Source organism: Dama dama, chromosome 7 (genome assembly GCF_033118175.1).
Source record: "Dama dama isolate Ldn47 chromosome 7, ASM3311817v1, whole genome shotgun sequence".
Lineage (NCBI taxonomy): Eukaryota > Metazoa > Chordata > Mammalia > Artiodactyla > Cervidae > Dama > Dama dama.
This window is the reverse complement of record NC_083687.1, coordinates 30,135,069-30,156,005: the sequence shown is the minus strand read 5'-3', so window position 1 is coordinate 30,156,005 and position 20,937 is coordinate 30,135,069. Positions and strand designations below refer to the sequence as shown.

Below are 20,937 nucleotides of genomic sequence, written 5' to 3'. Positions count from 1 at the left end.
CCCGCCCGGTAACCCTGGACAACCCAGGTGTCCAGACCCCCACCCCCAGCTCGCCAACTCGGGGCGGCGGCCCGTGACTCAGACTCGAGGGACTTGGGGAGGAAGCGGCAGCTGCTCGGAGCCGGGCCCGCCCTTCCCATCTCCTGCCGCTCCTCCCCACGCTTTTGCCTTCCCAGGCCAGCCTTTGTTACCGTGGGGGCGCGTGCGGGGCCCGTGGGGAGGGGGCGGCGGCAGGAGCTGGGCTGGGAAGACAACGGTTTCGGAAGCTCGCTCCCTTACCCGAGCCGTTGCCCCAGTCTTCCGTTTCAGCCCGTGCCCCACCCGGGTCTGCAGCGAAGAAATTGGGAGATTTGGTGGAAGGGGGACCGGGTGCTCCAAGAAGGGGGTGGAGGGCTGGGTCCGCGGGGAGTGGCCGCCGCCCAGCGGTCACCAGAGGGCGCGGCCGATGCCCAGACTCCAGTGTAGCTCGCCTGTCTTTCCCAGAGCCAACCCTGCAGCTTTGAGAGACACTGACAGACTGCATTCTACACGTAGAAAAACCAGACTGAATTTTATTTTCCTGTAGCGCAAGTTCCTTGGGAGAGCAGGGAGCCCTTAGCCACCTTAGCTAAGAGTGGGAGAATCCCCTCAACTTTTTCAGGAGGATGGAGCCCAGGGGCGGGGGCCTAGGGAGCTGGAAAGGCCAGACAGTGGGCCTTGGTCCAGCTCCTGGGAGGGAGCTAGACATGGAGAAAAGGATCCCTGAGGCGCAGAGGGTAGTAACAGGGCCAAGGGAGTGGTCAAGCCAGACCCTTCTCTTGGTGAGGAGATTGTTAATGGAGGGTCATGCCCTGAACTGAGAGGAGACAGATAAGTTCCCCGCCACTCCTTCTTCCTGGCTGGTGAGAAGTGGCCCTTGAAATCCAATGGCTGAAATTCAGTATGGAGCTGGAACCAAGGAGTGGAGGCTCAAGCAAGCGGCCTCTTTCAGTCCATGGATTTGGGCCTCTGGTCTGAAGCAGCCAAGGCCTGGATGTTAAGGGAATTTGGGATAGGAGGGGGAGAGGAAGTACAGGGCTTGCAACCAGGGTTAACCCCTCACTCGGCCTCCCCATCCTGGGGCCGGGAAAGCAGGTGGAGTTTTCTTTGTAGCTGGGCCCGGAGGTAGCGGAGATCTTGCTGGTCCAGTCCGTGAGCCAGGCCCAGGTAGAGGGTAAGGAGGAGAGCAAGGAGCAGGCGGTCAGTGCCCAGGGTGGGTACCACCCATAGCACTGTCAGCAGCTCCACGCACACTGGGTGGCGCAGGTGGGAGAAGAGTCTCAGGGCCCGGGGCGACTTCAGGGCCAGAGGCTCACCCAGCCCCAGCACATGGTAGTACACCTAGCAGAGGGAGAATGGCTTAGAAATGTAGAAATGTAGACAAGCCCTTGTTGCAACTTAGCTGCCTCTTTCCTCCCCTTCTGGGCACCCTCCTTCTATAACAGGCTCAGGAACCACCCTTCCGAGACTGGGGGTCCCTGACCCTCCTCTCTAGCCCATGAACTTTCCCAGACCCAAGAAGCCCATGATTCTTAGCCTTTGAGGGAGGGCTGGGGGGAGAGTATCTTGTAAAAAAAGGAGGTGAGGGGCTCAAAAACAAGAGGCAGGTGGAAGACAATGGAAGGCAGAGGGACATCCTTGAAGGGGAAAGAGGTATTCTAGAAAGGATCAGATGTCTTGGGTAGGGATCTGAGAGCCTCACCTGTTTCAGGCCCATGAGCTCGGCGTAGTCAAAGACGAGAAGGATGCTGAAGATGAGGAGCCAGGAAATGACGTGGAGGACAAAGCAGAGGAGGGGCACCCAAGTGGCCCATGGCTCAGCCCGAGCCTCCCACAACACAGGACCCCTGGGCACGGGCTCCCAGTACCGCATCACCAGCTGAGGAAGGATAAGGGACTGGGTTTCCCTGCAGCCCACTCTTGACAGACCTAGACCCAGGGGCTGCCCCCACCCCAGGCTGGCCGGCTGTTCTCCCCACCTTTATCATGAGCATGTTCACCATGTGGAGGGTGCTGGGTGGGGTCCTAAGGATGTAAGAATGACTTGTCTCCACTCTGAGGACTTAGAGAATGGATGAGAGTGACCAGATAGGCACACAAAATAGCCTATGCCAAGCACCCACTGAGAAGACAGGTGAGTACTAACTGGGACGCTTTCTCTTGAGATCTGCTGCTGCTAAGTCACTTCAATCGTGTCCAACTCTGTGCGACCCCATAGACGGCAGCCCACCAGGCTCCCCTGTCCCTGGGATTCTCCAGGCAAGAACACTGGAGTGGGTTGACATTTCCTTCTCCAGTGCATGAAAGTGAAAAGTGAAAGTGAAGTCGCTCAGTTGTGTCTGACTCTTAGTGACCCTATGGACTGCAGCCTACCAGGCTCCTCCATCCATGGGACTTTCCAGGCAAGAGTACTGGAGTGGGGTGCCATTGCCTTCTCCGTCTCTTGAGATCTAGGGAAGTGCTTCTGAAGAAAGGGTAAGACTGAAGAGGTATTAACAAGGCACTCTCAAGTGGGACACCATGAACAAATCTGCAAATGTGAGAATGCACACATCATGCTCAGGGGATGACAAGCAGTACATACTTCTTGATAAAAAGGAGAATGTGTGCTGTGGAGGAACGGGAGCTGAGATTATTAGTCCTGAACACCCTCAGTTCTCCTCCTGAACCCACACTTTATCCGAAGCCTAAGACCTTTTCCCTTGAGGACTCAGCTGCCAGGGCTTCATACCTGTAAGGCCAGGGCAGTGCATGCCACGTACAGTGACCTCTGAAGGACCCCGAAGTACCGGGACATCCATGCCTTCACAGTCTCAGTTGCCATGAGGCTATGCTGCCCCACAAACAGTAGCAGGAGCCCCAGATCCCAAACCAGCGGGACAAGGATGCTTTGGTCCTGCAGGGCAGCCAGCCATCCCTGGCGGGCATCTAGTGGGAGTTGGAAAAAGGTACAAAAGATCAAGAAGACTGGGAAACACTCTCTACCTTCATCTCCTTTTGGGGACCCCAGGCCATGTCCCTTAATGCTTTCAAGAGCCTTATTGCTTCCTCTCTAGGCTTTGCCCACCTCACTTTACTATTCCCTGTTTCTCCCCTTTTCCCCATGCTTCTTTCAGAGCTGGGGAAGAACATTCCTGTTGGGCAGTCACGAAAGGCATGGCTGGAGTGCCCTTCTTGTATCGGTTCTCCAAATGCTCCCTCTTTGTAACACCCTCCATAGTCCTCTCTACGAAGCACTTTCCTGAGAATACTCTGTTCATTGCCCTTTCCCTCCCCTCAGTCCTCACTCTCCCGCCTCTCCAAACCGCTAATCCCAGAGCTCCTAATTTAGCCCTCCGGTCTCCTCGGCCGGCCCCGTCTCGGCGGCTTTCAAGGCTCTAGTTCCCTCTCCAGGACTTCCCCTGTCATTTGTCTCCAAGCCCCGCCCCACGCTCCCTCTGCTCCGGCTCCACCTCCCTACCCTAGAGCTCATCCTCCGTCCCTCCCGCTCACCCGGACCGCCAGACTCCGAGATTCTTCCAAGAAGTGGCCGAAGGGAGGTAAAGCGTACGAACTCCACTCCAGTGCCAAAGGCCAGGATGAAAGAGGCGAGGGCAGCAGGGACCAGGAGCAGTGCAGGGGCCATGGCGAGAAGTGGAGGGGTGGGGAAAGGGGCGGGTTTGGGATTCCCGCGGCCGCAGGCTCCGCCCCGGCCCCGCCTCCCGCCTGGGACCCTGCCCAGGGCGGGCGGGGCTCCCGCGCGCCTGCGCGGGTTTCCGGCCGAAGCGCGCGGCTTGCTCACACCCAGCAGCCGAGCAGGTCCCCTGGGTTCCTTTCCCCAGCGCGCGATCTCCACGTCACAGAAGGGAATGTTAGAATCCCGAGGGATGAAAAGGGCAGAGGTTGTGCAGTCATTCACGTGGGCTGAATCGCAGCTGGGTTAGTTTTCGCATCTAAAATGAAGACTACTTCTCTCTTGCAGGGTTCTTGCAGAAATAGCATTATGAACCAACCCCCTTTCCTTTAACAGCTTTGACTTGAACACAGCCAGAGTCAGAGGTTACAAAGCCTCAGTTAACACTTTAGTAATGAGCGGTGAGAGAACGGAAGACTGTTGACCTAGGCTGAGAACCCAAAGCTCTGAATCACCCATTGCAGCTTGTTAGGTGAAAAAAGAGTGACTATTTTACCACAAATTAATGCTTATTCTGTAATGTATTATAAAGTTGCCTTTCTACTTGCCAAGGGCAGAGAACTTGTCTGTAACACTGAAAGACAGGTTCTAATAATGACAAAGGTGACTGTTTCGTAACCATGAGCGTAACAATGTTAAAATATTTGATAGAAAACTTTGTTATAGTTGTAAATTTTGTAGCAGGTTTATTTTATTCAAACTTGTGATAATTAACTACCAATGACTTTAGTCTGCAACCACATTAGTTTAACTCCACTTACTAGTCAGAAAGCACTAAGATCTTTTGTCCAAAGTGTTTTCCTACAGATCTATTTGTAATACCTACAGACGAACATTCACATCTAAAAATCAAAGTAAAAGCAAGGTTTTTCTCCACTGAATATCATGTAGCTAGGGACCTAGTCATAAGCTAGTAAAGACCTTAGCGGTAATTAAGCTAATTCTTTCAGATGATAGAGGAAACATAGGCCTAAAGAGATAAAGAAAATTTCCTAAGATAAGGAACTGCTAGTCCTGTGGGCTCAGGGATGACAAAATTGCCAAACAGCATGCCACAGGCTCTACATTCCTTCCCCCTCCCAGAGACTCAGTACTCCCATTCTCCTCTAAATCAAAGCTATTGTGAACTGTGCTACCAGACAGCAGGTTTCCCTCCTGATTCACTCTCCATCCTGCTTTCTGCCTCAGGAAGCTGTCCTGAATGTACTTCATCAAAGAACATCACAGCTTTAGAGGGAAGTCTCTCTATATAACTGTTCCGTCCTTGCAAACCTTTTGGGTTCACAAGTGGTCACCACAGAGCTGTAGGTACTGGGATGCTGCAATATTCTTTGTGATTGCTCTACACTCTGCCTCCTAAAGTTCACTTCATTAAACTCTCTCCAAATTATCCTAATTTGACTGTGCCATCATTTTCTGTTAGGATCCTGATGGACTGACATTATACGATGTACTATGTATGAGCTGTAGGATCCATTGGCAGTGTAAGAAACGATCTCTTCTCTAGAAATTTGAATTGGGGCACTTAAATGTTACCAGTCATAAGCGGATATGCACATGAGTGGTAAGTGGGGCTATAGTGGCAGCAGATGCTGTAAGAAATCCAGAACCTCAAGGACTCAAACAGTGTCAGACAGTACAAGCCTTTGGGTAGGGCAAGGGGACTAATATTTATCTACCCCCTACTGTGGGCCACAGCCACAATGGCTGTGCTTAATATATATTGTGAGGTTGCATATGTTTATTTAATTTTTTAAATTTAGTTTTTATTTGGCCAGCAGCATGTGGGATCTTAGTTCCCTGACCAGGGATCGAACCCATGCCCCCTGCATTGAGAACACAGGGTCTTAACCATTGGACCACCAGGGAAGTTGCAAGATTGAGTATGTTTAAAAGCTAGCACAGTGTTTGGCAAAGCTAGTGCTGTTTCTACTACACGAAAGTTTTCCAAACTTAAGTATAACTTAACCTGCGGAAAAGTGCACAAAACCAATCAGTATTTTTTTTAATTGAAGTAAAATTCACATAACATAAAATTTAACCATCTTAAACAGAACAGTCCAGTGGCATTTAGTACATTCATAATCTATGCAACCACCACCTCTATCTAGTTCCAAAGCATTTTCTCTTCACCCCAAAATAAAACCCTGAATCTGTTAAGCAATCACTCCCCATCTTCTCTCCCTGCCAGCCCTTGACAAGCACTGCCTATTGTCTCTATGGACTTACCTATTCTGCGTATTTCCAACAGGTGGAATCATACAATGTGACTTTTTGTGTCTGACTTCTTTCACTTAGCATAATGCTTTTGAGGTTCATCCTCAAAATACTGTAGCACAATTAGTACCTCATCCCCTTTTATGACTGAATATAATACTCCATTGTATGGATATGCCACAATTTGTTTATCCATTCATCTGCTGATGAACATTTTTGCTTTCATCTTTCGGCTCTTGCTAAAGTGTTTATATGAACATTTGTGCAGAAGTATTTGAACATCTGTTTTAATTCTTTTAGCTGTATATCTATGAGGAGAATTGCTGGATCATATGGTAATTCTATATTTAACTTTTGAGAAACTGTCAAACTGCTTACCACAGTGAATCAATCATTTTACATTCCCATGAGCAATGTATATGGGTTCTAATTTCCCCAAATCCTTATAAACCAACTTTTAAGACTTACAAAATAAAACTGCACTACACCATAAGGCACAGAGTGAATATTTATTTATCACAGACATTAAGTCTAGGCTCTAAATTTATAAATACTAGAAAAGCAAGCCAAAAAAAAAAAAAAAAAAAAATTGCAGAGATTAGCTCAACGTCAAAGCTAAAGGATGCTTCTAACAAAATGGGGTAAGGAGAAAGGAAAATATTTTTATGGAGGAGTGTTCCATAACTCCACCCTCAAACTTACTCACTCCAAGCATCTTTTCAAGTTCCTGATGCTAAAATTGTTTTCACTATCTTGTGAAGGATGAGTAAGAATCCCAGAAAGAAAAGACGAGGAGAAATAAATGGCTTCCAAACAGGAGGCAGGACACTGTGTGTGCCACAAAGCAACAGGTATATCAGTCCAGCTAAATATGAGCAGCAACTTAAGATATCTGAGCCTGGGATTGGCCAACTTTAAATGGCCATTTAAGAAAATCCATGGCTCCCAATCTCCCTATCTTTGTTTACCAAAAGGCCTGTTTTGGCCCCACCCATGTTCCAAGACAAATCAGATCAGACACCCCAATCTTTTCTAAAAGCCCTAAGTTCTTTCTTCTGAATATTTCTAACATTTTCTGTATTGGTCTGGGAGGGAAAAGGGTACCAGGGTGGGGTTTTCAGGTGGATGACATTTCCACAGTGGAGAAGGCAAAGGCCTCTGGCTTGACTTCCTGCTTGAGTACTCCCGTCAGCAGGAACTCGGGTGAGAGGATGGGCAGCCCAACCCGATATGGAATGGCACATCGAGGGAAGTCCTGGGAACATGTGATCACGACCCTCTGAGGCTGGAGAAAGACAAAGAGCGAAAAGAGAAAGTCGGGGGTGAAAAAGAATCCAAGAAATAGGTTCAGGACTCATTGATCGCTTTGAGCATCACTAAAACAGTATCTCCTGACAGGAAGTCACATGGCACACACACACTGTCTATGCAGAACTCTTGCCAGAAAGTTGAACCTGAATTTGTTCAGCTTTTAAAATGAACTATGATTTACAGGAAATACAGAAGATAGAAAAACAAGGTAAATGATATAACAAGAGAGCAAACAGGAAAATCCAGACTGTGGGACATTCTAAAGGAAAACTGACCTAGTTTCTGCCGGAAGTCGGTGGCAGAAAAAAGGCTGGGTGGGTTGGGGTGGATGCTCTAGACTAAAAGTGAATTAAGAGATACAGCAATTGTGGCAATACATGGACTTTGCTTGAATCCTTATTTGAACTGCAAAAAGACACTTTCAGATGACTGGAGAAATCTAATTAATGGACCATGACAAAGGGACAGGAAACAATTGTCGATTTTGTTATTGACCAATAGTGACATGTGATTATACCAGAAATGTGCATATTTCTTACAAATGTGTATTTTAAGTATGTAGGAAAAAATAATAATGATGTTTACAGATTCCCTTAACAACCTCAGTGAACAAAATGAAAGAAAAAGAAAAAAGGGAATGACAGAGCAAATGCAGCAACATCTAAATGAGTCTGTTGAATCTGAGTGATTGGTATACGGAGGTTTGCTGCATTGTTCCCTTTGTGTACATTTGAAAAGACTGAATATAAAAAAAAATAAGTCCATTTGGTATCAGCAGACCTCTTCCCTCTTCTCCACCGGTTTCTGTACCACAGGACTTCCCCAGCCTCTCACTGCTCCGTGCTGCCAGCTGTACCTCCATCTCCTCTCACCTGAACCCATCCCAGCCACCTCTCCAGACCCTCAGCACAACACCCCTACCTTGTAGGACCGGGGCATGCTGGCTAGGATGGTGCCCCCACAGCAGGTGATGATTTCTCCCATCTGAGGTGGCGGTGGCTGGACTCCGGGGGTCACATGAATCTCATAGCCCTAGGAGGGAGGAAACAGTGGAGACAGTAGGTGCACTGAGAGGCTGTGGACGGCTGGGAAATGGCTGACCCGTGGGTCAGAAGACAGCCTCACCTCCAGGAGCCTTCGCTCCCGAGCTCGGCTCAGGGCCTCCCGAAGGCTGAAGCCGAAGTTCTTCTCCTGCTCAGGATCAGTCACCAAATATTCGTCCGGGGGCAAGAAGCAGCCTGCCTTGCGGGACTAAGGACGGTAACAGTCAGCACCACACTCAGCCGTCCTTCACCCAGCTCTTCGGTCTAGTTTACAGTAGGGAGCTCTCGGAATGAAGCCTTCTGCTTCACTAACCTCATCTTCCTGTATCCCGCTCCTCCCACCACTTCTTGGAGCCCCACCTGAGCAGCCTTCTCCTGTCACTGTCTGTGGGTCTCTCACCATCTCCTGGCTTCTCACCTCATGCAGCCAGGCCAGGGAGAGGATGGGGATGCCCCGGCCCAGGGCACACAGGAACTTGACCGTCCGGCGGATCCGATCAGTCACCAGGTGAGAAGCCTCAGCCACTGAGCTAGCCAGACTGCCCCCTAGGGCCAGCACCGTCCTCTCTCCGCGAGCATCCACCACGCCCGTGAAGAGCACCTGTGAAGGGGCTTAGCCTGAGCTGGGCACAGCAACCACCCCTGCCCCAAATCCCCTGGGTCTCCGTCCGTCCTCCCACATCTCCATCTCCCATGAGGCCCCATGGCCCTTCTCTCCTACTTTGGGGGCCGTGGACTCCTGGATAGGTTTGGTCCGTCGCAGGCTGCGGCTCAGTCTTCCCTGGGACTCCTCCTCTGTCTGCTCTCTCTTTCTCTTGCCTGGACCTGGAATCACTACACCCTGGGGGATTGAGAGAGAACTTGGTGGAAGTTTCCAAGCCCCCAGGCCCCTTCATAACTTCGTGGCCCCAAGCCCTCTCCTCACCTCTTCCTTCCTCGGCCTCGCTGCTGGATTTTCTTCTTCTTCCTTAAGGGATGCTGCCTTCTGAGGGACTTTCCCTCTCTGGAGCCGTTTTTGAAGTGGAGGTGAATGTGCAGTAGCTGAAGGCCTCTTGCGGTTTTGAGAGGCCTTAGGCTGGGGCTCTGGGGTGAAGCCTGAGCCATCTGCTGCCTCCTCCTCTGGCATCTGGGGAGTGTGAGGCGGTGCCTCGGGAAGCTGGGCGAAGGCAGGCTCAGGAATGGTGCTAAGGGGCTTGGCTGCTTTCACTGCCCCTCGTCTTTGGTTCCTTGAGGAGCGGGAGCTAGGTTCAGGGGGTGTGGTGCAGGGCTCATGAACATGAGCTGTGGGAGACCCTTGTTTCCTAGTGGCCCTCGGCCTCCTGCTGCAGTTGACTTCAGGGATGGGGTCAGGGGGAAGAGGCTGTTCTGAGGGGACTGGAGACTGGAATTCAGGGGTAGTAGGAACCAGCACAGCACTTGCTGTAGAAGACCTTCGTGTCCTGCTTGGACCACCCTGAGCTATGACCTTGGGAGTGACAGGCTCGTCTGTGGGGGAGGAAGGTTTGAGGTCAGGGGCTGTGGGTTCAGTTGGCTGGGATGTCTTGACAGAGGACCTATGTGTTTGGCTCTGAGTGGCCTGAGATGTGGGTTCAAGAGCGACAGACTGGTCTTTAGAAGTGGAAGAATGAGGCTCAGGGACTGTGGGGACAACTGGTTCCGGGGTCTTGACAGAAGACCTATGTCTTCTACACTGAGTGGTCCAAGGACCAACAGGCTGGTCTGCAGGGGCAGAAGGCTGGAGCTCAGAAGCTGTGGGAACAACTGGTTTGGGAGTCTTGGCAGACGACTTACGTGTCCTGCCTCGAGGGGCCCGAGATGTGGGTTTGGGAGTAACAAGCTGGTCTGTGGAGGTGGAAGGCTGGAGCTCAGGTGTGGTGGTGGTAACTGGATCAGGGGTTTTGACAGAGGACCTCTGTGTCCTGCCCCGAGTAGCCCTAGATGTGAGCTCAGGAGTGACAGGCTGGTCTGTGAGGGCAGCAGGCTGGAGCTCAGAGGCTGTGGAAACAACTGGTTCAGGAGTCTTGGCAGAAGACTTAGGTGTCCTGCCCCGAGGGGCCCGAGATGTGGGTTTGGGGGTGACAGGCTGGTCTGTGGAAGTGGAAGGCTGGGGCTCAGGGGTTGTGGATGTATCCGGTTTGGAAGTCTTAATAGAAGACCTCTGTGTCCTGCCCCGAGTGGCTCTAGATGTGAGCTCAGGAGCAACAGGTTGGTCTTTAGGGGCAGCAGGCTGGAGTTCAGAGGCTGTGGGGACAACTGGTTCAGGAGTCTTGGCAGAAGACCTAGGTGTCCTGCCCCGAGATGTGGGTTTGGGGGTGACAGGCCGGTCTGTGGAAGTGGAAGGCTGGGGCTGGGGTGTTGTGGGGTTATCTGGTTTGGGAGTCTTGACAGAAGACCTCTGTGCCCTGCCCCGAGTGGCCTTAGCTGTGAGCTCAGGGGCAACAGGCTGGTCTGTGGGGACACTGGGTTCAGGGGTTTTGACAGAAGACCTATGTGCCCTGCCCCGAGGGGCCCGAAGTGTGGGCTTAGGGGTGACAGGCTGGTCTGTGGAGGTGGATGGCTGCAGTGCAAGGGCTGTGGGGACAACTGATGAGGCAGTTACATCAAAGGAACTATGTGTCCTGCTCTGAGAGACCCCAGAGGTGGGTTCAAGGGCAATAGGCTGGCCTGTGGGGGTGGTAGGGTGAGGCTCAAGGGGTAGAGAAGAAACTGGAGAGGACCCCTGGGGCCTGACTTTGGGTTCTGGGTGGACAGAGTTCAGCTCTGAGGAGAAGGGAGTCTCTGGAGCTTCCTGACTCTCATTTTGTCTGGTCCTGGGAATGGGCAGTTCTAAAGGAGCTGGAGAGGGAAAAAGGAGGGACTGAGGTGCGGGATGTTTTTGGATCTGAGAGATGACGGAGTTTGGGAGTGGGGCTGAGGCTTCAGGCGCTGCAGGAGGCAGACAAGCTTTTGGGGATTCCTGATCACCCTGGGGAGAAAGAAGCCAGTGAGGAAGAGGCAGAGAGAAGGGAGACAGGACTTGGATATTGTTCTCAATACTTATTTAGACAGTGTGCTCATGGCACTTCTCTTTCTGTCTGTTCCATTAGACTGGAATTAGAACTAGAATTTTATTAGTTCCATTAGAACTGGAATTTCCTCTTTCCCAAAGACTTCGCCCCAAAAGGCCATATATAGACAACAGTAATAAAGAGGATGGTTGGGAGAAAGCAGGGAGGGAAGGGACATGAAAAAAGGAACGTTCTGAGACGGGTAGAGGAAGACAGAACTTGGGAAATAGATATGGAAAACAACAGGTGTCAAGGTAAACAGACAAAAGCTAACTAAGGAGCAGTGAAAATGGAAGAAAAGAAAGAAGAAAAGGAAAGGAAAGGAGTAGATGAAAGCAAGGTCAGGGGAAGGGGCTGTGCAGAAGAGGTAGAGATGACCTGTGGAGTGGGGTGGGGGTAGAGACAGTTCTCACCCTGGAAGCCTTCTCAGCAGGTGGCATCTCGCAATTCAAGTCACCTGGACAGAGGGAAAGACAAGCAGCTGAGGTCTAAGCAGTCAGTCACCTAACAATCAATTATCATGGAGATGTGGACCACTTTGGGCTCCCTTCTACCTTCACTTACCTCTCTGCTGCCTCCTGGGGCTCCCCGGGGCTCCCCTTCCTCCACCTGCCTGGCTCCCAGAAGCTACTAGGTCTGAGGCAAGTCCCTGAAGGTCTCCTGCCCCTGCTCCAGGCTCTGGTGGAGGACCAGAGGCTTGGCCTTTCTGGTCCTGGCCCCCCGCCTCTGTCTCCCCCCTCTGTGGGCCTCTGTCCAGTAGCTCTTGGGGTCCCTTGACTTCTAACCCACCTGCCTCACTCTCTCTCTCTGCTACCAGTTTCCCTGCTTCACTCTCAAATATTTCCCCTGCAAGGGTCTGCTTTTCTCTCTCTCTCTCCTGTGTTTCCTTGGGTGTCTCGATCTCTACCTTCACAGTCTCCATTCCCCTTCCAGTACTTGCGCTTTCCACTTTTTTGTCAGATTCTTGGCTCTGAGTATCTCTAGCTAACACCTGATTTTGTTCTCTGTCCTGTATTGCCCCGATTAATTCTTCCTCTCCCGTTGCATCTTCCCTCTCTCCTTCCGAGGGCAGTTTCTTGGTTTCCTTCTGCAGAGGCCCTCCCTCAGGGATCACCCTCTCTGCTGTTTCTCTTGGGGTACCCATGTCTTTCTCCAGAGTCTGCATCCCTCTGCCTTCCATCCCCAATGGCTCTGTGTGGACTGGGCTCTCTGGATGTTGCTCTTGCTGTGCTGTCCTAGATGGATGGGGGCAAGATGCAGGGGTGTCAAGGAGGGTGACAGCGGTTTGGGTCTCAGAGGCCTCAGACTCTCTCGGACAGAATGGCTGTGTAGCCAAGACCTCCCATGCCTCATCCAGGGAACCTGGAAGCAGAGTCAGAGAGAGAGGGATGTAGGTTGAAGAGGTAACAGCTTGAGAAAAGATTAAGACAAATTCATGCATAAGAAATTTAAGTGAGTTATTAAAGGAAAGCTGGGAATAAGGAAGAGAGTCATAACATTTCACTGGTGGTCCAGTGGCTAAGACTCTGAGCTCCCAATGTAGGGGAACCAGGTTTGATCCCTGGTCGGGGAACTAGATCCCACATGCCGCAAGTAAAGAGTTCTCGTGCTGCAACTAAAGATCCTGTATGCCCCTGCTAAGACCCCGTGCAACCAAATACATAAATTAAAATAAACTACTTGCTAGAGTAGTTGCTCTCTGGGTCTGACTTAATGTGGCATTCTTTTCTGATGAGATGGAAGAACATCAGCAAAAAAATGTCAAAGACTATAAAAAACACGTGCAGAGGAGGGAAATAAGGATGCCAAGTTGGGGGCACAGAAGAGGCGAAAGTTTCTCATACCTGTGGCCTGGAAGCTGCAACAGGAAGGGCCAGGCTCTTGGGGCAGAGGAAATAGGAAGGCCTGGGTGGGCTCATCCTCCATGCTGGGGACTGCTACACAAAAAAGCATGGCCTGAGCACTGCTCCTCCACAGAACTCTGAGGGCCCCATTCCCAGTCTTCTACACTGCCCATGCCAGCCTTCACATCCTTCAAGGACCACCAGTCTAAATCTCCCAGCTCCTGGCTTGTACCAGTATCCACACAACACAGATGGCCTCACCTTCCAGGCTCTGATTCTCTTTGTCTACAAAGCACTGGGTAGCTGGTAGGTCCAGATCTTCAGAATCTGGTGGGGAGGAATGCAGGATAATTAAAAAATCAGAGCTGATCCTAACTCCCTTTCTCTACAGTTCTCTCCACAGCCCCAATCCCATGCAATAGACTGAATCTGTGTCTCCCCAAAAATTCTTATGTTGAAACCTAATTTCCAGTGTGAGGGCATTAGGAGGTGACTGGGAGGTGACTAGGTCACGAGGGCACAGCCTGCATGAATGGTATTAGTGCAGGCTCAGCTGTGGCTCAGTGGTAAAGAATCTGCCTGCCAATGCAGAAGACACAGGTTCGAGCCCTGATCCAGGAAGATCCCACATGCCCTGGAGCAACTAAGCCTGTGTGCCACAACTACTGAGCCTGAGCTCTAGAGCCCGTACTCAACAAGAGAAACCACTGCAATGAGAAGTCAGTGTACACAACTAGAGAGTAGCCTCGGCTCCACATAACTAGAGAAAAGCCAGCACAGCAAGGAAGACCCAGCACAGCCAAAAATAAATAAAGTCATTTAGAAAAAATAAGAGAAAGACTTCAGAGAGCTCCCTTGGGCCCTTTTGCCATATGAAGACATAATGAGAAGACAACTATCTCTAAGAGAAAAGCAGGGCCTCAGCAGATACTGAATCTGCTGGTGTCTTGATCTTAGACTTCCCAGCCTTTAGAACTGTGAAAAATAAACTTCTGTTGTTTATAAGCTACCCAGTCTATGGTCTTTTGTTACAGCAGCTCACATGAACTAAGATACGCTAGAAGCTAGAAGCATTCTTTATCGCAGGCTTCCAGGGAGGAAGAAAGGCCAGCACTTACCATGGAGGTTCTCTCCAGAGTCTGTGGCCCTATTCCCATGTGCTTCTCTCTCCCTTCCTGTGGTGGGCTGGGCCCCCTCTCTCTGCGGTGGGGGCTCCCCTGGAGTGCCTGTGTCCACCACCAGATCTGCCAGGTTTCCCCTTGAGGCCGGGAGAAGGTGCTGCTCCCCTGGTGCTGTGGATGACCCACCCTGGGTCCCGGTGGCAAATGCTCTGTCCTGTTCAGGAACGGCTGCGGCCCACGTGGGCCCAGCATCTTTTTCCACCGGAAGCTGGCTCTTTCTGACACTGGCCGCTGCTGAGGATGTGTTCTCCGCGTCTGGTTCACAGCCCCCAGCTAGAGGAGGCTGGGCTTCCTCTAGACTTTGCAGCACAGGCAGCTGTGCCGGGCCCCCTTCTGCCTCTGCATCGGTGTGATGTGTCCACACTGTGCCTCGTACCTGACGCTTCTCCGGAAGTGCAACAGCTGGCCCCAGTGAGACCTCGTCCTCCACTTGTGCAGAGGCCTGGCTTCTCTCCAGGTAGACCCCCGGTGAGCTCTCATCTTCCTTCTCCTCTGTATCACTGTCCCTGGGAGGATGCTGGCTCTTTTTTGAATATTCCCTGTCCATGTGACCCTTGGGAACCATTCCCCTCCTTTCCACTGGGAGCCCCTCTTCCTCCACATCTGTGTCACTGTCTCCCCCAGCAGAGGCCTGGCTTCGCTCCAGAAGGGCCACTGGTTGAGCCCTGTCCTCTTCTGCATCTGGATCTCGGTTCCACTTACCAGCCTGGCTCTCTTTTAGACGTGCCAATGTCAGTGCTGCCGAGACTTCCTCCTCATCGTCTGTATTGCTGTCGATCACCATGGAGGCTTGGCTTCTGTCCGGGGGGGCCTCCCCCTCCTCTATATCTGTATCACCATCAGCTGGGCTCTCCTGCCGACGTGCCACACCAGGTGCCTGGGGGCTCTGTGTACCAGCTTCGTGGAAGGTCTGCCTCTCCTTTATGGGAACCACTGCTGGGGTAGCAGGGATCCCCTCATCCTCCCCATCGGTATCACTGTCTATGAAGTTACAGGCCCTTTTCGGATGGACCCCAGCAAGCCTTCTTGGAGGCCCACTCTCATCACTTAGATCTGTGTCACTGCCCTCCCCAGAAGGCTGGCTCCTCTCCAGAATCACTCCAATTGGAACAACCCCAGTCCTCACATCCCTCTTGATTTCTGTGTCCCTGTTCCTCTCCTTCACGGAACACTGATCCTTCTCAATCTGGACTTCGGCTGTGACAGGTTCAGGCTGTTCTGTCTCTGCAGTGGTACCTCTTCTGGCAGCTGAAGAGGCATCTCCTGCTCCTGATTCCTGACTTTCTTCCTCATCTGTGTCGCTGTTCAAGTTGAAGGCAGAAGGTGGCCCGGGCCCATCTGGGGCAGGGGAAGGCCCTTCTTCATCACTGTGAAGGGAAGAGAAGAGAAGAAACCTATAGAATCGATCCCCCCAGAAGGGATATTCCACCCAAGTAGGAAATCCTTGAGAGCAGACACAAGGTAGTACTTGCTGTTCTGTCTCCAGCAATTAGTTTTCTAGTTGGCACATGAGAGATGCTCAGTAAAAATTCAGTTGAGTGAAGAAGTATGTGTGGTTCCCCAGCCCAGACTTTTTTTTTTTTTTTCCATTTATTTTTATTAGTTGGAGGCTAATTACTTTACACCCAGCCCAGACTTTGATGGTAATTAGCTCTCCCAGAGACGGCTCCTCTAGTCCCTGATTCCTCATCTATTTGAAGACTCAGATGCCTGGCCCTTTGACACTCACCTCTCTGGAACGACTGTTGCCAAAGAGGTCCTTGGTCCTTTCACCACACACTTGTGCAAAAGGGAATCTGTCATGAGTAGAAAGGAGTAAGTGGAAAGTTTTACACTCACCATCCCTGTCTCTTCACCCACCCTCCTGATACACAAACTTACCTGCTTCTTCCTCTGAGTCCTCAGCCAACAGAAGCCTGGGGGTTTGAGTTCCTCCCTGTACCCTGGGTGTCTCCTCTACAGTTAGAGGGCCCCGGGAGACAAAAGGCCGGGGGACATCCAAGCGATGGTACTGGCAGGGCAAGTCAGCAAAGAGAATCAACTCCCGGTCCCGCAAACGATGACTCACCCCAGGGCCCAGGACCTTAGGAGGCCGCAGGATTTGAGTGCCATTGAGGCTCCCACAATCCCGGAGAACAGGCGCCTTGTCCCAGGCAGAGATTTCAATCACTGCATGTTGTTTGGAGATGGATGAAAAGGGCAGGGCCACAGAGCAATCAGGCATTCGGCCTATCATGTTCTTCCCGAGGTAGAGTGGGAAGTCTAAGAATTAGAGAGGTAGGTGAGTTCCAAAGCCATAGTCCTAACTTGCTAATAAGAAAAACATTTCTGTTAAGTTCCCCACGACTCACTCAAGGTACCCCCCCCCCCATGCATTAGAAGAATAAAAGGCCCTAGAATAGCTAGCTAATAAAGAATATATGCAATGCATTATTCATAGTCAACATTCCCTCTATCTACACTGGACTGTTTCTATAGCGGTAAAATATACATAAAATTTGGGCTTCCCGGGTAGCTCAACTGGTAAAGAATCTGCCTGCAATGCAAGAGATGCTGGTTTGATCCCTGGGCCAGGAAGCTCCCCTGGAGAAGGGATAGATTACCCAATCCAGTATTCTTGGGCTTGCCCGGTGGCTCAGACTAGAAAGAATCCGCCTGCAATGTGGGAGACCTGGGTTCGATTCCTGGGTTGGGACGATCCCCTGGAGGAGGGCATGGCAACCCACTCCAGTATTCTTGCCTGGAGAATTCCATGGACAAGAGTCTGGTGGGCTACAGTCTATGGGGTCACAAAGAGTCAAACACGACTGAGTGACTAAGCACAGCACAGCATACATAAATTTACCATTCAGCCAATTTTTAAATGTATAGCACAGTGACATCAAGTACATTCACACTGTTGTGCAAAACATCACCACTTTCCATTTCCAGACCTCACTGGATTTTTATCTGAACTCCTTCATCTTCTACCAAAGTAAAATCACCCCCATGGAGTCCAGGTCCCTTGCCTGGAGCAATCAGATAATCACCCCCGCTTTTCTATCCCCAGTAAGACATTTTTTTTAGATCTCACAGATGCATATCTAAGCTTGCAACCATCCCATTACCTCCCCACAGAAATAAGAGGCCGAAAAAAATAAATAAATAAAAAATAAAGAAAAAAAAAAAGAAAAGAAATAAGAGGCCGATACCAGTACTTTAGCAAGAAATTACTCCTGACCTTTTTCCGGTCCATAGGAACTACTGAAGATATGCAGCTGCCCTAGGGGCTCCAAGCTATACCCCACAGATTCAGTGGGGCTCTCTTCAACCTGCTCCTCTTCTTCAACTTCCCAGTTTAAAACCTGGGTGTCTTCCATGATCTGGGGAAAAAAACACATTATCCCTTCCTTCAGTAGCTCACACACACAGTCTCAGGGAGGAGACTGGTAACTGCAGTCTCCTGGATAGCTATGGAGGCTGATGCTTCTCTTTCTGCCAATCATTCTGTTGTTATTCTTCTGAAGCATTTAAGAAATATCTTTGACCAGGACACAGAATAAGAAAGAAATGTTACAGAGTTCCAAGTACAGAAATATAAGGGTCTTCCCTGGTTGTCCAGTGGTTAAGACTCTGTACTTCCACTGCTGGGGGGTGCAGGTTCCATCCCTAATCAGGGAACTAAGAATCTGCATGGCCAAAAAAACAAAACAAAACAAGAACAAACAAAAACTGAGTTGTGAGACTTCTCTGGTGGTCCAGTGGCTAAGACTCTGTGCTCCCAATGCAGAGGGTCAGGGTTCAACGCCTGGTCAGAGAACTAGATCCCACATGCCCCAACTAAGGCCACACAGCATGTGGGATCTGAGTCCCACATGTGGAAGTGGAACTGCAGTGGAAGCACTGAGTCCTAACTACTGGACTGCCAGAAAATTCCTTATTTTACTTTCTATTTCTGAGATAAAGAAACTGCAATAGGGATGGATTAACAGATTTGTCCAAGATCACTCAGATAATGGGTTTCCTTTGTGGCTCAGCTGGTAAAGAATCTGCCTACAATGCAGGAGACCTGGGTTCAACCCCTGGGTTGGGAAGATCCTTTGGAGAAGAGAAAGGCTACACACTCCAGTATTGTAGACTGGAGAATTCCAGAGACTGTAGTCAGACAAGACTGAGTGACTTTCACTCAGATAATGTCTCTTCCTGTTTAATATTCTTTGATGGTTTTCCACACCCATGGGATAATATAAATCTAAACTCCTTAGCAAGACCCTCAACGATCAGAACCTCATCTCCTGAAATGTGTGTCCCACCCCCACCCCATCCAATCCTGTGGTTCTACAACATGGAACTTCTCCCTAATCTCTGAACACACTGTCCCTGTTGTCACATTTGCAGGCCTTAGCCAGCTCCTTAGGACGTTGTCCCTAGTGTTCTGATCCAACTCCTATCCATCCTTTTAGCTCAAATGTCACTTTCTCAGCAAAGCCATGCCTTTAGTCTTCTCTGTGTTCTGGTACTTTCCCCTATTCCCCATGTATCCTAAGTGTTTCACAGTGGTTGGTGGACTCATATTTTCCTAATAGGTCTCACCATAGTGTAACTATTACATTCCATTTCTGCCTCACACATCCCCCTTGAGAACTGGACCAGTTAGAACTGTCTTTTCCCCAAGGGTCCATCATGTTCATTCAACAGTAGTTACTGTGTATCTGGTACCACTAGAGGTATTCCGAATACATTCATGAGCCAAACGTAAAATTAACTCTGCTCTCCTGATGAAATAATAAGATGAAAAGTCAAACTAGTATGGGTGGGAATTAAATTTTAAAGATGCTACCCTAAAGGGAAAATGTTGACAAGTAAGGAAAGTGGGACACCTCCATGGAGAAAGTGTTAACATCGTTTTCATGATGGCGAAGTCAGCTGGCGGCCATGACCTTTGGCTCCAATCCAATGGGCCTTCATCTTTGATCTCGATCCCAAGGGTTCCCTCCGAGCCCAACCTCTCCCAGTGTCTTCATACCTAAACTCAGGGAGGGCCGTCAAGTGAAGATGAGGGTTATAATCCGAAAAGCAAATTTCCAAGACTCCTCCGCCCAGTCTTACCCAAGGCATGCCCCTCCCGCCCTCCGGGAAAACCAAGATGGCATCCGGGGAGTCGTGGGCGAGGCCCCCCAGAACTCACCTACTTTGAGTCCCCGCGCGCGCCACCAGTAACGGCTGCGACAGGGGTGGTGCCAGTGCCTTAGCGGGGAGGGGGCCGATTAGCTGATTGGCTGAAGCCTTTGTCTTTCTCAGCCCTGTGGCAAGCAGACGGAGCAATCCACCAACGCGGAGGCACAGCCGGAGCCCCGCCCCGCCCCCTTACGGCTCAAAGGCGCGGCTTCTCCCGGGAGACAGATCCGTTGGGCGAGGCGGTAATCGGAAGCCGCTGAAGGCGCACTGAATAGCGCACTTCGATTGGGCAGCTCCAGAGGGACAACCCACTGCGGTTTCACCACCCACTTCCCGCGTATATTTCCAAGTTGCGACCACAGAGTCTGGATGCCAGCAGCGGATAGAGGGGCTTACCACCGTCGTCGACCTAAGCATGTAGTGAGGCCAGAGCGGCTTCTCTGGTCCTCCCAGAAATGGTGTCCGCTGACTCATGAGAAATATAAGGGTTGCGGGCTGCAGTCGTGGCTGAAGACTGCAGTTTGGAGAATAGCCCGTAGGCGTGGCGCTTGAGGACTTACTACAATGGAAGTTCATTTCCTTTTGACTTAGCTCATCTAGAAGTCATGTCATTTCCTCCCTGAGAATCCTTTCCTGATGGACACTTTGAGGTCATTTTCCTGGAGTAAAGATATCTAGGCAAACGGAGAGAACTCTTTTGTTAACCATCTTAAAGGCTGACCGAGGTCTTTGAAGGGCTACAGGATGATAAATTTTATTTTGCTAAATTTCATACTAAGACAAGACAATTTCACAGGAATAATTTATGAGGACCTTTTGCATTCGTATTCTCACTTCATTCTGACCAGAAATAAGAGTTCTGCGGAAGTTAGCTTGCCTGGGCTCCTACGACTATTGTTAGAGACAAATTGAAACAATTTAATGGTAAATTCTGAACTCTCTTCGCTACCACAAAATACATAACTACTTTCATTGTGATTGTGCCTTCAAACATTAACATTTTAACTGGGTAGATGCGTCTTACAGAAATTTATGTCCTTTTATTTAGAAGATGAGAAATGTGTGTTGAATCCAGTGTGAATTAACACCTTGCTATCATCTAACCAAGTACCTCATAGGTAAACAGCCCTCTTGCCAATTCAGGAGACGCAGTAGACACGGGTTCGATCCCTGGGTCGGGAAGATTCCGTGGAGAAGGAATGGCAACCAGCTCCAGTATTCTTGCCTGGGCAATCCCATGGACAGAGGAGCCAGGCGGGCTGCAGTCCATGGGGTCGCAGAGTCATACATGACTGAGCACACATCCAGGAAGCCTGGTATGCCATGTCCTTTATCATGGTGCTTACCACACTCTAGTGTTTATACACTTCTCACCAAATTGCAAGATCCTGGAGGACAGTGAGTTAATCCTTAATCATTTTTGTATTCCTAGCTCCTGGTTTGGTG

General features: G+C 50.4%; 2 protein-coding genes across 14 annotated transcripts; both read right to left on the bottom strand.

Moving 5' to 3' along the window:
* Positions 1–522: 522 nt before the first annotated feature.
* NRM (nurim) lies at positions 523–3,667 on the bottom strand. Its single transcript, XM_061147190.1, has 4 exons — positions 3,511–3,667; positions 2,750–2,946; positions 1,721–1,897; positions 523–1,359 (listed from the first exon to the last, which is right to left on the bottom strand). Exons 1-4 carry the CDS (start codon positions 3,641–3,643, stop codon positions 1,078–1,080), a joined length of 789 nt encoding a protein of 262 aa, XP_061003173.1. The 5' UTR covers positions 3,644–3,667; the 3' UTR covers positions 523–1,077.
* Positions 3,668–5,671: 2,004 nt separating this feature from the next.
* On the bottom strand, positions 5,672–20,153 carry MDC1 (mediator of DNA damage checkpoint 1). 13 transcript variants are annotated; one of them, XM_061147170.1, is made up of 16 exons: positions 19,502–20,153; positions 19,194–19,339; positions 17,555–17,696; positions 16,216–16,596; positions 16,064–16,130; positions 14,272–15,701; positions 13,415–13,480; positions 13,154–13,246; positions 11,874–12,671; positions 11,723–11,766; positions 9,188–11,227; positions 8,984–9,103; positions 8,681–8,863; positions 8,345–8,470; positions 8,141–8,251; positions 5,672–7,193 (listed from the first exon to the last, which is right to left on the bottom strand). In XM_061147170.1, the coding sequence occupies exons 2-16, from the start codon at positions 19,197–19,199 to the stop codon at positions 7,026–7,028; spliced, it is 5,775 nt and encodes a 1,924-aa protein (XP_061003153.1). In that variant the 5' UTR covers positions 19,200–19,339; positions 19,502–20,153; the 3' UTR covers positions 5,672–7,025. The 13 variants fall into 13 exon arrangements, with proteins under 13 accessions (XP_061003153.1, XP_061003154.1, XP_061003156.1 ...); XM_061147171.1 differs by lacking the exon at positions 19,194–19,339; XM_061147173.1 differs by lacking the exon at positions 19,194–19,339 and having other exon boundaries at positions 19,506–20,153.
* Between the last annotated feature and the right edge of the window lie 784 nt (positions 20,154–20,937).

Coding starts and splice junctions, on each gene's coding strand:
- NRM (XM_061147190.1), bottom strand. CDS start 3,643: ATGGCCCCTGCACTGCTCCTGGTCCCTGCTGCCCTCGCCTCTTTCATC. Junction 2,947..3,510: donor CTCGGAGTCTGGCGGTCCGG/GTGAGCGGGAGG, acceptor AACTCCCACTAG/ATGCCCGCCAGGGATGGCTG. Junction 1,360..1,720: donor AGCTCATGGGCCTGAAACAG/GTGAGGCTCTCA, acceptor TCCCTCTGCTAG/GTGTACTACCATGTGCTGGG.
- MDC1 (XM_061147170.1), bottom strand. Junction 16,597..17,554: donor TTCCTATGGACCGGAAAAAG/GTCAGGAGTAAT, acceptor TCTAATTCTTAG/ACTTCCCACTCTACCTCGGG. Junction 7,194..8,140: donor GCATGCCCCGGTCCTACAAG/GTAGGGGTGTTG, acceptor GTCTTTCTCCAG/CCTCAGAGGGTCGTGATCAC.